The sequence below is a fragment of the Anopheles merus genome, chromosome 2L (assembly GCF_017562075.2).
Source record: "Anopheles merus strain MAF chromosome 2L, AmerM5.1, whole genome shotgun sequence".
NCBI classification, from domain to species: Eukaryota; Metazoa; Arthropoda; class Insecta; order Diptera; family Culicidae; genus Anopheles; species Anopheles merus.
The window spans coordinates 29740814-29755900 of NC_054083.1; the positions used below are offsets into that span (position 1 = coordinate 29740814).

The 15087-nt window shown below is 57.9% G+C and overlaps 1 protein-coding gene across 8 annotated transcripts in view; it reads left to right on the forward strand.

Moving 5' to 3' along the window:
* The window catches only part of LOC121594616 (PHD finger protein rhinoceros), a 29609-nt gene extending 16163 nt beyond the window's left edge, over positions 1 to 13446 (forward strand). For all 8 annotated transcript variants that reach the window (XM_041918079.1, XM_041918078.1, XM_041918083.1 and 5 more), the window contains one exon: positions 124 to 13446. In XM_041918079.1, coding sequence (XP_041774013.1) covers positions 124 to 12503 — 12380 coding nt within the window. In that variant the 3' untranslated portion in view covers positions 12504 to 13446. The remainder of the gene's footprint in view (positions 1 to 123) is intronic.
* The last annotated feature ends 1641 nt before the right edge of the window (positions 13447 to 15087 follow it).

A 15087-nucleotide genomic window follows, 5' to 3' on the forward strand; every position in this document is an offset into this window, starting at 1 on the left:
AGGCATTGATAGGCATCGCAAAAGGCTCGAAAATGCGCCGAAATGGGCGACTGCCACGCTCAACGAAAGTTGGATATAATGTGCTAATGGAGTCATTCTTTTCTCCTCGTTTCTCAATCGCAGGTCAATGGTTATGTAGGACGTGCTCGATGGGCCAGAAGCCGAAGTGCGTGCTGTGCCCGAACATGGGCGGGGCGATGAAGTCGACGCGCTCGGGGCAGAAGTGGGCGCACGTGTCGTGCGCGCTCTGGATCCCGGAGGTGAGCATCGGGTCGGTCGATCGCATGGAGCCGATCACGAAGATCTCCAATATCCCGTCGAGCCGGTGGGCGCTAGTGTGTGCGCTGTGCCGCGAGCGGGTCGGTGCCTGCATCCAGTGCTCGGTGAAGACGTGCAAAACGGCCTACCACGTGACGTGCGCGTTTCAGCACGGGTTGGAGATGCGCGCCATCATCGAGGACGAGAATGCGGAGGACGGGGTGAAGCTGCGGTCCTACTGCCAGAAGCACGGCGAGAACAAGGGCAAGCGGGACAGCAGCCGGAACAACACGAAGAGCGCGACCGGCTCGGGCGTGAGCGAGGACGAGGCGGGCAATGCCGGCGCCGGTACGAACGCCGCGAGCGGAGGGGGAGGTGGCGGAGCGGGTACCGGCAGCGGCGGCAACACTGGCGGCGATGTGAAGCGGCGCAAGCGGAAAGACATGACGTCGGAGGAGCGGAATTTGGCCCGCGCCGCCCGCCAGCAGGAGATCGAGGCCGAGTTCGACAAGCACGTGAGCGTGAAGGACATCAGCTGCCATCTGCTGGACGTGGACCAGGAGGGTATATACCATATCTACAACTACTGGATACTGAAGCGCAAGGCGGGGCACAACCGGCCGCTCCTGCCGCCCAAAACGGACGAGGTGGACCCGAACGCACAAAACCAGGAGCAGGCGGAGATCGAGAAGATGAAGACGTTCGTGCATCTGCGGCAAGATCTGGAGCGGGTGCGCAACCTGTGCTACATGGTGAGCAGGCGGGAGAAGCTGAGCCGATCGTTCTTTCGCATGCGCGAGCAGACGTTCAACAAGCAGGTGGCCGCGCTTACCGCCTTCCGGAGCGGTAGCGGCGGTGCCGGCGAGGGCACTACGAACCATCAGCGAAGCGGGTCGCTGCTGTCGCACGTCGATCCGACGATGCTGGAGGCGATACTGCACGCGAACCATGGCCCTACGATATATGATAGACTTTACTCGTGTAATTCCGTTAGTAGTACAATGCCGACCCTGGACGAGATGGTGGTGCGCATCGTTTCGGGTGTAAATAGTAGCAATAGTGGTATTAGTATCAGTGGCAGCAGGGACGGGAAGAAGGCGACGGCGTCGTCGGCCGCGGCGGCTGCGGCAACGGCGGCTGCGGCGACGGCGTCGGCAGCGGCAAGTGCTAGTGCAACCGTTGGTCATAATGGCAGTGCGGGTAGCAGTAGCAGCAGCAGCAGTGGCAGCTACAGCAGCAGTAGCAGCAGCAGCAGCGGCAGTAGTAGCAGTAGCAGCAGTAGCAGTAGCAGCAGCAGTAGCAGCACTCCCGCCAACAAGCAAACGTCAAAGGCGGTCAGCAAAAAGCAGGCCGACCCGCTGCTCAGTCACGAGCAGCAGCCGGGCAAGAAGCTCGCGGGCGATGTGAACGGTGTGCGGCAGCAGCAGTCCGTCGGTGGCAATCAGCGTACCAAAAACCAGCTCGCCGCAGCCAAGCGGCAGCAGCCCCCGTACATCAATGGCACGGCGGGGAGGCTTTGCACGAGCAACAGCTCCGCATCCGAGATGGAAAACGACGACGACGACGACGGAACGCAGCGCGCGGACAAAACGAACACCAAGAAGAAGCCCCGCCAAACGAAGGTCGTGGAGCGGAAGCGGCGGAAAGCAGCGTCCACCGCCGGGGCAGCAATCACTTCGTCGGCAGAAAAGTCCAGCGCCCGGAGCATCGACGATAGCTCGAGCGACGAGGAGCGGCCCGAGTCGCGGCTTCGACCGTCCAGCGAACGATCCGGGACCGGTGGAGCGGCGAAACTCGCAAAAGCCAGTGCTGGTGGTGCTGCTGGAGCGGATAAAATGGCCACCACCACCACCACCGCAGCCGGAAGTGGCCGTGCGGCGGGGCATGCGAAAAAGGACTTCCGCAATCAGTCGCTGCGGCAGATGGAGCGCGAACTGGCCGACGATCGGCGCGCAATGCATTTAACCGACGATGACGATTCCAACGACAGCGACGAGCTGATGCATATACGGCCCGGCAGTGGCGGTACCGCTGGACGCAGCGGTACAGCGGCCAGCGCGACCAGTGCAGCCGGAAGCGGCGGTGGTAGCGTGCCGAGCGCTCGGGGGAAGAAAATCCCCGACATCTACTCGGACAGTGATAGCACGGACAGGGATAAGACGGACCATACGGCCAGTGACTCGCAGCAGCATCCATTCCGCACGAAGGCCGCCATGAAGGAGTTCAACCTGCAGCAGGAGGCGGACCGAATGAAGCAGAAATCTCCTACGAAGGCGGGCCGAGCGACGAGTGCCGCCGCCGGTGGTGGGTCTGCCCCGGCAGCGACAATGCCAACCGTTACCTCCATGGCACTGCCCGTGGCTACGCCCACTTCCGCCCTGCCCGGTGCTAAAGTATCATCCTCCACGAAGCTATCAACTGCTGCAACAAGCGCCTCCTCCACCGTTCTGCCCGATGCCGCCAGTTCGAAACGATCGACCGCCAGCACGGTTGAACACGTTGCTCCCGCGAGCAAGTCGGCAGCGGCCAGCAGAGCGGGCGGCAGCAGTACCAAAGAGGGTCATACCGGTGGCACGAAGAAAAAGCAAGCACAACAGCCAACAGCGGAGAAGCCGTCGGATGCTTCCAACACCATGACGACAGGCGGTTCGAGCGGTCGGTCGGGAGCGTCGACGAACAGTGGCAGCACCGGGGCGGCATCCTCGAAGAAGATGGAGTTCTTGGCTGACTTTATGGTGGTACCGCAGCGTGAGGCAGCTAAAAAGGCGGCAGAGAATATGATGAAAACAAGCAGCGGAACCGTCGTCAGCTCAGCGTCCACCGGAGGGTCTGCGTCGGCCGCCGTTGCAAGTGTTGCGAGCACGAACTCCTCCTCCACTGCTACGTCGGCCAGTGCGGCGCTAATCAGTGCCGGCGCGGCAAGTAGAAAACAGGTGCCGCTGGTTGAACGTGAAGCTGGTAGTAGCAGTAGCAGCAGCAGTAGCAGCAGCAGCAGCAGTACCAGCAGCAGCAGCAGCAACAGCAGCAGCGAGGGCAGCGCTTCGACAGTCAGTGTGGTGGGCACCGGCAGCACGAAGGTCGACGGCGGTGGTGATGCAGATCTTGTCCCGCCGGAAGGTGTGAGCAGTAGTAGTAGCGCCAACAATCAGCAAAAATCTTCCATCGTAAGCAATACTAGCGGTAGCGGCGTGGGTAGTGGTAGCAATCGCAATCGAAAGGATGCGGAACCGAAAGTGGGCGCGACGGCTGCCAGTGCGAGCGGGAAAGCAAACAAGCGCTCCACTGGTGCTAATGCCACGAACAGCAAAGCCAGCAAGCCGAAAGAACCGTCGGCTGACAGTGTCGCACCGAAGGTGGACGCTAAAAGCTCATCGTCCGCTACAGCTGCAGCTCGTAACAAATCCAAAGAACGATCTACGGGGACGGACAAACCGCTTAGCGGAACTGCAAGCTCGACGGTTGCTGCTGCTCGGTCGACGGTGACCAAAGAGCAGCCAAAGGCAAAAGATCGGCTCGCGGACAATGCGTCCCCGGTTCCCGTGTCGGCGGAGAAAGCGACCGTCGAGAAGGGCAAACCGGCTAAGGAGGCGAAACAGAAGCGCGAAGCACAGCCCGAGATTTTCGCCTACGTACCGCAGCGGCAGGCGGCAAAGAAGGCTGCCGAACACATCAAGAGTGGTCTTGGCAAGCCGTCCGGGACAGAGCAGACTGCTGTTAGCGACGAAAAGCTACCGTTGGTCACGCCGACGCCAGTGGCACCGTCCAAAGCAAGCGCTGGCTCGAAAGCGGTCGCCAGCAAAGCGAAGGATGACCGCAAGTCCAATGCGGCGGCAGGTTCAAGTTCTTCCAACAGCTCCAGCTCGTCTGGCGACAGCAGCTCGTCGTCGTGCTCCAGCTCGAGCAGCTCTGGTTCGGAAAGCGAAGACGATGACGACGAGGAGGAGGAGGAGAAGAAGAAGAAGAAGGACGAGGCCGCAACCGGTCCGGCGGGCAAGAAGCCGGCGACAGCCAGTAGCCGTTCAAAGGCAACGACGGCAGCAGCGCCGTCGGCCAAAGCGAAGCAACCGCCGCAGCCAACCCAGCGGACGGTCAGGCAGGAGGTGTTGCCCTTTCTTGACAAGGGTCCAGCACGGTCCGTGTCCGAATCGTCGAGCTCGTCCTCGTCGTCGTCCTCGTCGGGATCCTCGTCCGACAGCGACAGCGACTCGAGCAGCAGCAACCAGAGCAGCCAGGAGGAAGCGAACGACACCTCGGTGGTGCTGCCTACGCCGCCAGCGAGTGGCGCGGCGGGTCGTAACAGAAGAAAATCAGTGTCTGCCGCGGTTAAGCAGCAGGATGCCGTCAGTCCCAAGAAGCCAACGGTCGCACCGGGCACCAACAACAGTCGAAAGGGGACAGCCGCCAGTGGGAGAAAATCTTCCACTACCACCACCGCCAGCAGCAGCCTGTCCGACGCCGAAGACGCAAAGGATCTGCCTTCTGCCGCCGCCGGCAGCAAACAAGCCGCTGCCAAAGCGGGCAAGGAAACGGCAAACCGTAGCGGTAAAGAGAAGCAAGAGAAGCCCGCCAAAGGCAACGATGAAGAGTCTTCCTTTCCTGTTGCTGGCGTTACTGGCGCGGTTGGGGCTGAGAAATCGATCACAAATCGTCGAAACTCGTACCAACCAGCAGCAGCATCGCTGTTGCCCAACGAAACCCCACTCAAACGGGGTGGCCGCCGTCAGTCCGTGTTTGTTAGTGCGGGCGATTTAGAGGAGAAGCAAAGGAAATCGTCGCTTGTGCCACCGGAGGTACCGAGCAATCGTAACGCTAGTCGCAGAAAGGCTAGCGAGCTGGCGGAGACTGAGAAGCAGGACGATTCGCATGCGGAAGCGAAGAAATCGGCCAAGAAGGATACTGCTGACGCCGCTGTGGAAAAGGAGGCAGTCTCCGAGGATACGATATCTTCGAAGCGTCCTCTTGGCGACGAACAGCAATCACCAGTGGCACGGAAGCGCCGCAGTCCAAAGCTGTCGACCGAAGCGGAAACTGTCGCCAGTCCTTCTGTCGGTGCGACCGAGGCTAAGGAACCGCTCAAACCACCACCGACCGAAGCAGAGGGCAAGGAAGCACAAAAGGAGATGGAGAACAAGGGCCTTGGTTCTTCGGTTGCTGGCAGCGATGCGATTTCTTTGCTCACCGACGAAGATTCAGCCGATCAGCGCAAAGTTAAGGAACAGATACTGGCAGCAACACCCACAAAAGCGGAAGCTGATCAGGTGTTGCCTTCTTTGGAGGGAGGTAGTAGTGCTGTGGTTGCGAAAGAAGAGGAAAGCAAGCCAACGAAGAGCATGGAGATTATCTCTCTGGTGGATGATTCACGTTCCAACGACGATGTCGTGGTTATCGAGGACGCCAGCAACGAAGCGAAGGTTGTTGATCAAAAGCCTCCCGACATTGCTAGCGCTGCAGCTGCCGCTGGAGAACAGAAGGTGGAAGGAGGTGAAGCGAAGAACATCCCTGCGGAGAGTGTACTCGATGCAAAACCGCCCCTGGACAGTGCGGGTATACTGAAGGATTCGCAGCCATCGCAGGTCGTTGTGAAGGAGGACGAGCAGAGCAAGAAGAATACGGTTCCGGTCGAAACGCCTGCGCCTCTAACGGCCACCCCACAGCCGACGCCGTTCGATAATGCTGCCTCGCTGCAGTTGAACAGCAGTAGCAGCGGTGGTGCACCCTTCGAAACCACGTCCGGCGTGTGTGACGGAAGTGCATTCGGGTCATCGATTCAAGCCGCTGGCAATAACAACGCTTCGAAGGATGACGGTGGTAGCGGGGCGGCGAGCGGTGGCGGACTGCTGGGCAATAGTGACGGTGGTACACCGTCCATCTTTGACCTGCTGTTGCCGCAGGACAGCTCCGTAACGGATGACACGTTCGAGCTGAACCAGTCGCTCAACTTTCCCTTCATGGAGGATTGCAAAGAGGACACGCAGCGGGAAACGCTCAACCTGGTCGAGAAGCTGCGGCAGAAGTACAAGAAGTCCCACGGAACGGCCAACACAAATGCGGCCACCGGCACACCCCTTGGCAGTGATGCGATGAAGGCGATGAACGACGTCGGCGGGGCGGACGGTAAAAAGGACAGCGATATGATGATGCTGGACAGCGTGGTCGCGGCGCAGGTCACACCTACCACCACTCAGGCCCCCTTGCTGGTGGCCGACTTTGTGACGGAGCGCTCGAAGCAGGACGGCCTTCCGCTGGAATCGTCCATCGGCGACACGCTGCTCGGCGGCAAGGATAAGCTGCAGCCCGACCTACAGTACGGTGGTGCGTTCAACAAGTTCCACCCGGCTGGCGGTCCGGCGGCCGGAAGTCCGCTGGATCAGCTGTCCTCACCGATGGCGGCGGCGGGTCCCGGAGGTATGCAGCCTGCCGTGCAGCAACCAACGCAACAGCAACCGCCAACCAATCAGCTGCAAGCGCTCAGCCAGCAATCGCAGTCGCAGCTGGGCAGCAAGAGCGCGAAGGAGGACCATCTCGACCATCTCGCGTCCAGACCGTCGGACGAGCGCTGGGTACCTCCATCAGCGGTACCGTCGGCGGCGGTGTCGACGGCCGCCGCGTCCATGCTGCACCATGCGCTGCCCACCTCCGTTGGCAGCTCGATGGCAGCGGCGGCAACCTCGGGCGTGCTCGGTGGCAACACCGTTTCGACGGCGCAGCTCGCCCAGAACTGCATGGAAGCGGCCCGCCTGCTCAACAGCCACCAGACGAACAACAACAACAACGTCAGCGCACTGGACAGCGAGAAGACGCACGGTGCGGCGGGACCGGCTACCGGGGGCGGACTGTTCGATGGCGGTGCTATGACGAACCATCTGCATCCGTCGATGCAGCAGCAGCTTGGCAGTAGCAACGATCTGAACCATCATCACCACCATCATCAGCAGCAACAGCAGCAGCAGCAGCAGCAACAGCAACAACAGCAACAACAACAACAACCGCACCATCATATGCACAATCCACTCTCTGGGCTGGACTTTATGCAGGGCATGAAGGTACCGAACCAGAACGAAGCTACCTCAATGATGCTGTTTGACAATATGCAGCAGCGCCAGCATCCCTCGCCGCAGCAACCGGTCGGTAGACGGGGCTGGAATCAAGCGAACGATGGGCTGAACTCGATCGAGCAGCAGCAGAAGAAGCAGCACGAATGTGCGGTCATGCAGGAGAAGGAGAATCTGCTGCTGCAGAAACAACAGCAGCAGCAGCAACAGCAGCAACAGCAGCAGCAGCAGCAGATGGCAAACAATAGCCATCGCAAGCTGAACGATCTGAACAGCTTCATGGACATTCAGAACACTCCGTCGATGGTGAATCAACAGCAGCAGCAGCCCGGCGGAGCGCCCTCCATCAACAACAGCAACACGCAGGGCACGCCGAACAGTGTCAACCCGATGCAGCAACAGCAACAACCGTACGGTTTTGCGGCCAACGATCCCCATTCCGCCCATCATCAGCAGCAGCAGCAGCAGCAGCAGCAGCAACACTACCCCGGCGCAGTTTCACTATTCCCGCCGGCGAGTGTTCCAGTGCCGTTTCCTTCACCCGGTGCAGGGCTATATCCGCCCAACTTTGGTAACGCCGGCTATCAGCAACCGACGCCACCGCAGACGACCGTCCCGGGCGGCGGAAAGCCGCACCAACATCAGCACCATGCGCCTGGCGGTGGACTCGGAGTCGGTGTGCCGACGATGGCACACCACGGCATGGGGTTGGGCGATGCAATGGTATCGCCGCATCGTGGCGCCGGCGGTCAGGCAGCGGGTGGAGCTCAGCAGCAGAAGCAGTTGGACCAGATGTCTTCCCCGCTGTCCGGGATGGCCGTTTCACCCAACAAACAGCAGCAGCAACAGAGTCGACAGCCAACGCCCACCGACCAGCAGCAAAACAGTTACCTGCTCAACAGTAGTGGCGGCAATGGTGGTGGTACTAGCAGTGGAGGCAGCACACCGCGCACTCCGCAGCATCGACGCACACCGCAGCGCCACAACCATCAGCTGCCGCCGGGACACCAGCCCGATGTGGCCGGGATGGACATGCTGGTCGGTGTGGGTGGCCACTCCAGCTCTAAGAAAAGCCCAACCAAGTCGTCCCGCTCGTCGTCGCGCATCCAGAACCAGCAGCAGCAGCAACAGCAGCAACCTCCTCCGCCGCCGCCCCACATGCAGCAACTGCATCCGGCGCATCACCATCACCATCCGCTGCTCATGAGCGACAGCAACGGTGCGAGCGCGCTGGCCGGAATGGTGCATCCATTGAGCCACCAGTTGAAATCTCCACCGTCGGTGACGGCCGCCGGCGCGAAGTCGCTCAGCCCGGGCAAAAGCCCCAAGACAGCGGCGGCCGCCGTGTCCGCCTCGGTGTACGAGATGCAGAAAGCGATCGGTGGCGGTGGCGGCCTGGTTCCGCCAGCACTGTCGTCGGGCGCTAGCGGCAAAGGGCCGAAGGGCGGCGAGACGACGGCCGGTAAGCCGGGGCGGGGTCGTGGCCGAGGCCGTGGCAGACCGCCCGGCTCGGGACGGCAAGCGCAGGCGGCGAGAGAAGCGGCTGCAGCGGCCGCTCTGGCTAGTGGCGTTGGTGGCGCTGGCGCCGGTATGGGACGCGGTGGTGCCAACAGTCGGCAGCAGCACACGCACGGTTCGAGCTACCATATGGGACAGCTAGGACCGGGGTCCGATTTCGGGTGCTTCGGCAGCGGCACGATACACAGCAAGATCATCGGCACGGTGTACGATCTGGACTTTGACGAGGTGATTGACTGTGGCAAGCTACGCGATATGCGCGACCGGCGCCGTTCGACCGATGGCCGATCGGCGGATCTGTCGGGCACGAACGTAGGAACGGGCGGCGGTGCTGGCCAGGGTGGATCGGGCGGTGTGGCCGGCGGTCCGGATGCAAAGTCGAGCCGTGGCAACAGTGGTAGCGGTCCGAATGCGGGCTCCGGCCCTGGAGCGGGCGGTAATGCGAACAGTGCGTACGGCACGACGGCCACCAGCGTGGCCGCTAGCTCGCTGCCCGATATGGCCGTACTCCCCGGCCCGGTGGACATGCGCACGTACAACAGTGGCTTCGATTCGTCCAGCAACACGGACGCGTACAACAACCAGCTGCTGGGAGTGTTTGCTAGCGGTACGGCCGATCAAACGCTGGCCGACATCGACGAGGACATGGAGAACGAGCTGCAGTCTGCACTGAAGGCCGACACGGCGAGCAATCGGTCGGCAGCAGCAGCTGCCGCCTCGCTTGCGCAGACGAACGTCACGACGAACAGCACTGTCAGCACCGGGTCGGGCTCCTTGCTGGCCGCTGTCACAGCGACCGGCAACAGCCAGAGCAGCAATAGCAGCAGTAGTGTCACATCCGATTCGAACGCAGCCAACAGTCAGCTGAAGGCAGCAGGATCCATGCCGTTCGTTCCCTCCGGTACGCCACCGGCGACTGCGGCCGCTCTACCGGCCGCAGGGCTGAACGAAGAGCCAATGATCGAGCAGCCACAGGAGGAAACGAACGATTCGGACAGCTTGCAGCCGCTTGCGGCAACGCAACAGCAGCAGCAGCCGCTGCTGCACAAGATGTCGTCGCTGGCGGACTCGCGCAACATCATGAAGCTGAAGATTAAGGGACCGTTGGCGCAGCTGGACAGCAGTGGAGCGTATGGTGGCGGTTCGTCCGCTGCCTCTGCGGCAGCATCGCAGCTGCAGCATCCATCCATCGGCATATCGTCGTCCATGGGCGCGCAGATGGGTGCGGGCGGTAGCGGTGGGGTCGGTGCCAGTGGCGTCGGTGGTGTCGCGGGCAATGTCGCTGGCATGGCCGCCGCTGGCGGGGCCGGCGGCTCGTCGAACTTGCGGCGCATGCGCAAGAAGGAGCTGCTGCGCCAGTACTGGAATCAGGACATGAACCAGGACGACCCGCAGGCCGTGCTGCAATCGGCGGACCATCATCATCTGCACCATCATCATCATCATCATGCGCAGGGAATGTCAATGGGTGGCGCCGGGCATGGCAATCGCACTACGGTCGGTTTCCCGAAGGCGGTGGAATCGCTGGGCACGATGCCGACCAAGGACGACTACAAGGAGTACGGTGGCATCCACCGGAAGAAGCTGTCGTCGAACATGTCGCGTGAGCTGCGGCAGCTAGCATCGGTACCGCAGGCTGCCTCCGAGCATCACGAGCTCATGCTGGCCGAGCGAAGGCGTAGCGTGAGCGGTTCGGTCGGAGCAGTTCTGCCGGGAGCGTCGGGCGCTGCCGGTCCGAACGGATCGGCCATGAACCTGTCGATGGACGATGTCAGCGGCGTTGGTTTGGGCGGCGGTGCCGGCGTGGTTGGAGCCGGTGGTGGTGTCGGCAGCGGTGCCGGCGGCAAGCGACGATCGCGCAACAACCGGGCGAATGCGAATGCGACGGCCACCGTGACTGCCGTCAGCCAGCAGACGCCACAGCAGGCACCGAAGCTCAAGATTAAGCTCGGTTCGGGCGGCATGGATGGTGGTGCGTACGGTATGGGATCGATGAGTGCCGGGCCGAGCGCGAGCAGCAGCCTACGGCCGCCGAAGAAGCGGATGCTGGGCAGTGTACCGCCCCCGAGCCTGGAGGATCTGAAGCGCGAGTACATGATGTACGCGGAAAACATAAGCTTCGAGGACGATGGGCCGGGCGGTGCGGCTGACGAGGACACGCTCGGTGCTGCCGGTGGTGATACTGGCGACGACGAACCGAAGGCTAAGAAGCACAAGCACAAGGACAAGGATAGGGAGCGTGATCGCAGCGGCAGTGAGCACAAGAAGCGCAAAAAGGAGAAAAAGCACAAGCGCGACAAGGGCGAAAAGAAGAAGGTAGAGATCATCTGCAACGCGGCAGTGTCGGTGGCCGGCAACGGGGACGACCAGGCGCAGCAACCTCCGCCGCGGATAGTGATTCGGTTGGGCGTGAAGAAGCCGGCGCCATCGGAAGAGCCGCACGCCCCCTCACCCCAGCCGCAGGCGGGTCTTGGGGGCGGCAGTAGTGGGGCCACGCAGCAAGCCTCGCCCCAAAAGACGCCCGTCACTGACGAGCGAGCGGCAACGAGGAGCAGCGGTTGCAGCTCCTCGCCCGAGACGGACCCGCTGGTGATCGACCTGGCGGCCATACACAACACCAACAGCCGGGGCCAATCGCTGCAACCGTCGCCCGAGATGGACCATCGCACGGCGGCGGCACAGGCCGCGCCGGCAGAGAAGCCGCTCATCACGCCCATCCGGCTGAAGCTGGCGCGCAACTCGGCCGGCGGTGGCTACGTGATGACGTCGAAGCAGAACGCCGCCCAGCAGCAACAGTCGTCCGGCGGCGGTGCGTCCGACTATGATTCTGGTTTGGGCGACAGACCGAACCCTGCCTCGGCGCACACGGCGAGCAGCAACGCGTCCTCACCGGCGATCGACACCGAGCGGATGGCCAGACAGCCGCCGCCCCCGAGCTATGCGGCCGGTTCGGTAGACCTAACCACGTCATCCGCGGCGGAAGCTGCGGCAGCCACTTCGAGCAAGAACATGATCGAACGGTTGCTTACAGCCGCCAACCTGGCGGACAGCTCGCCGAACGCGTTCGAGCGTGCGATGGGCTTTGCAGCGGCCGTAGCCGCTTCATCGAACGGTGGTGCCGGATTGGGAGGCATGGGACAGCATCACCAGAGTGGTAACCCGAGCGGCAGTATCGGTGGCGGCGTTGGTACCGGATTTGCAGCACTCTACGGCATGTCGGCGATGGGCAAGGCAAGCACTACGAGCAGCAGCAGCAGCAGCAGCAACACCACCATGTCGTCCAGCAACAACACGTCCATGTCGTTCAAGAGCTTACTGGACTTTGCGGCGAATACGAACACCAACTTCAGCACGTCCTCTACTGCCGGGCTGTTCGGTTCCGCCACGGCGCACCATCAACACCATCAGCAGCAACAGGTATCGTTGTCCATGAATCAATCCGCAATGCTACCGTTAGGGCTCGTGCCACCATCTCAACAGCAGCAACAGCACCTGCATCAGCACCAGCAACATCAGCAACTAGTAGCGGGACTGCAATCAATAGTACCGACGTCCAATAGTACCGGCCCCAGTAACAATAGTGGTAATAGTAGTAGTAGCAACAACAGCAACACTCAGCAGCAAGCAAACACGCCCGCTAACAGTGCGGCGAAAAAGGACTGTGAGGTGCGATGACAGTACATGCTCTAGAAGGTGGCCTAATCGTAGTCGTGAACACTTGTTGCTGCACCACTACGCATTCAGGGTAGCCTTCGCAACTTGGCGCTGGGATCTGTTACTGCTGCTGCTGCTTTACACGGTGGCTAACTTTCCCGCGAATATAGGTGATAGGTTTTTTTTGTTTTATACACCATTCGCAATACTTGGTTTTTTATCGTGCAATCGCAAAAAACACACAGACACTACAAAGTAGAAAGCTTTACTATCCGTTCGAAATTATTTCACCAGATACATTCTAAATAATTGCTAAGCCTATAACGTCCAAATACATACAATCGTGCAGACTGATTATCGTGATTTCGTTTTGTTTTTTGAAGCGATGGTTGCAATCTATTTTTGGGGATTGACACCGTTTGCTGCTGCAACAAGTATTATCTTTTGTTAAAACTTTCAATCGTGCAAAACAAACATAATTGTGTTTTAAAATATTTTTTACATATTTTTTTAAAATTTATCTATATTTTTGACTCCATTTTTTGAACCCTTTTTTTAAACGCAACTGTTTATCGATACACCACACCTCACGTGTCCTTCAATGTTTTGTTAAGTTGTTTGGTGCTGCTAGTTGCAGTTCAGTTGTTTGTCGCTGTCGTCGCTCCTGGCTGTGTACACAAAGGTCGTGTTAATATTGTGCAAAAAAAAAAGACTCTGCAAACGGTCTAGATCCATCTAGAACGTGCGTGTGCGTACTATGCGTGAAAGCAAAGCAAAGAGAGAAGCGGGGTGGCAAGGAAAAGGGGCAGAAGGGGCTAAACAAGATATTTAATTGTTACGAAAAACTCAACTGTACAGTATAAAATTGTAAAACATTTGTAGCGCATAGTTTAAATTAATTTAATTGCTTTAACTTATCCTTTTCGCGGGTGGGCAGTGGAAAAGAAGTATAGCAAGAGAGAGAGAGAGAGAGAAAAATAGAGAAGGATAGTGAATGTGCTGAATGGTGCGGTATGTGTGTTTGTGTGTGTGTGTAGGGGGTGTAGGGCGCGTAAGGGCAGATATGCAGTATGCAAATGAACCTGTAACAGAAGGTTTGAACGATGGCGCTGGCAGGCAGGCTGTGTGTATGGGTAGGCGCATCGCGTTGCAATTTTGAGTTTGATTTTTTTCTTCTTCTGCTGCCAACGGTAGAACAAAACGGGCAAACAAATACAAACAAAAAGTTATCGAACATTCAGCAGGATAAATCCATCAAAAGTGCATTATTTTTCTTTGAATTGATTACACTTTTCTTTTTTGGATGACATATAGGGTTTTCCCCAGGAGTTCCCATAGCTGTGGGACACTTCTTTGATTCTTTGTTATAGGAACTTAATGTAAAGAGAATTGAGCTCTATAGCACTTCTGTTCAACAAATCCAATAGGAATTTCCTGTTGAGCCTGTCCAAACAGGGTGCCATAGAGTGAAGTTCACTTCCTATTAGAAATAGTCAAGGAAGTGTCCCACAACTGTGAGAACCCCTGAAACTCTGTAATCTAACTAGTTTATTAAATTTGTAGATCTCTGTGTTGCAGTCAAATTTCAAACAAACTTTTTTCATGTTTTTTTTTCATTGCGAGCGCGTTCAATTAAAGTCGTGTAAAACAGATAACAGTGTGAAGGAAATTCTAAACAAAAGGGTATACAAATTCAATCAGTTATGTGTGTGTGTGTGTGCGTGCGCCTGTCAGTAGGATTAGGCTTTCCAATGGTGGAAATTTGTCAATTAGTACCCTGATCCCCATCCCTTACGCTGCGGATGATAATCACTGTACCGATTGAGAAGTGTGCGCCATTACGAGACGATAGTCACACTCTAACAGGCACCGCGCAACAAACTCTTCAAACCATCTAAATAAAGGTCTCATTAACAAAGCAAGGAAAAGTGATGGGAAATGTGTGCAGTAAACGGTTTAGTTTAGTGAACAATCACCGAATGGTATTAGTATGGGCTGTAGAACGTATAGGAAAGGCGTGACACATGGCGAACGGAAACTGTGACGAAGTGTGCATTGTATTGGTTGCTTTGCGCAAAACGCAGTCAGTGCTGCTGCCACACCAGACAGGGCATCGGAATAAGCTTTTGAGTGTACATATTTTTAAAACAAATTACAACAAAATAAAAACGATGCTTTTGAGCCGATTCAAACTATTCAAAACGGAGAGAACACACGTTGACGAAGCGTAACTAAAAACCGCCACCACCACCACGTGAGATCATTTATTCGCGATCGATTGATATCCCTTCTTGCAAACAAGTACAATGATTTTCGTTATCCTTCGAGGAAGGATTATTCAGGGCTATTATTGTGTATTGTACTAAAAATCGGGGAAAGGAATTGAATTGCTTTCCTTCTTTCCTGATGGAATGGAATAAGAAACGATTTCGAAACAACTTTTTTCAAGCACACAGGTATTCTTTTCATTGGTTTTGCTTTTTGCTGTGAGAATTGGATTTTGCAGTTGAATGTATATTATCATTATCACGAAGGTAAATTATAGTTACAGCTGCTTTTTTTGTTGTTTAGAATGAGTTTCTATTGCCTGTTTTTTTTTACATTA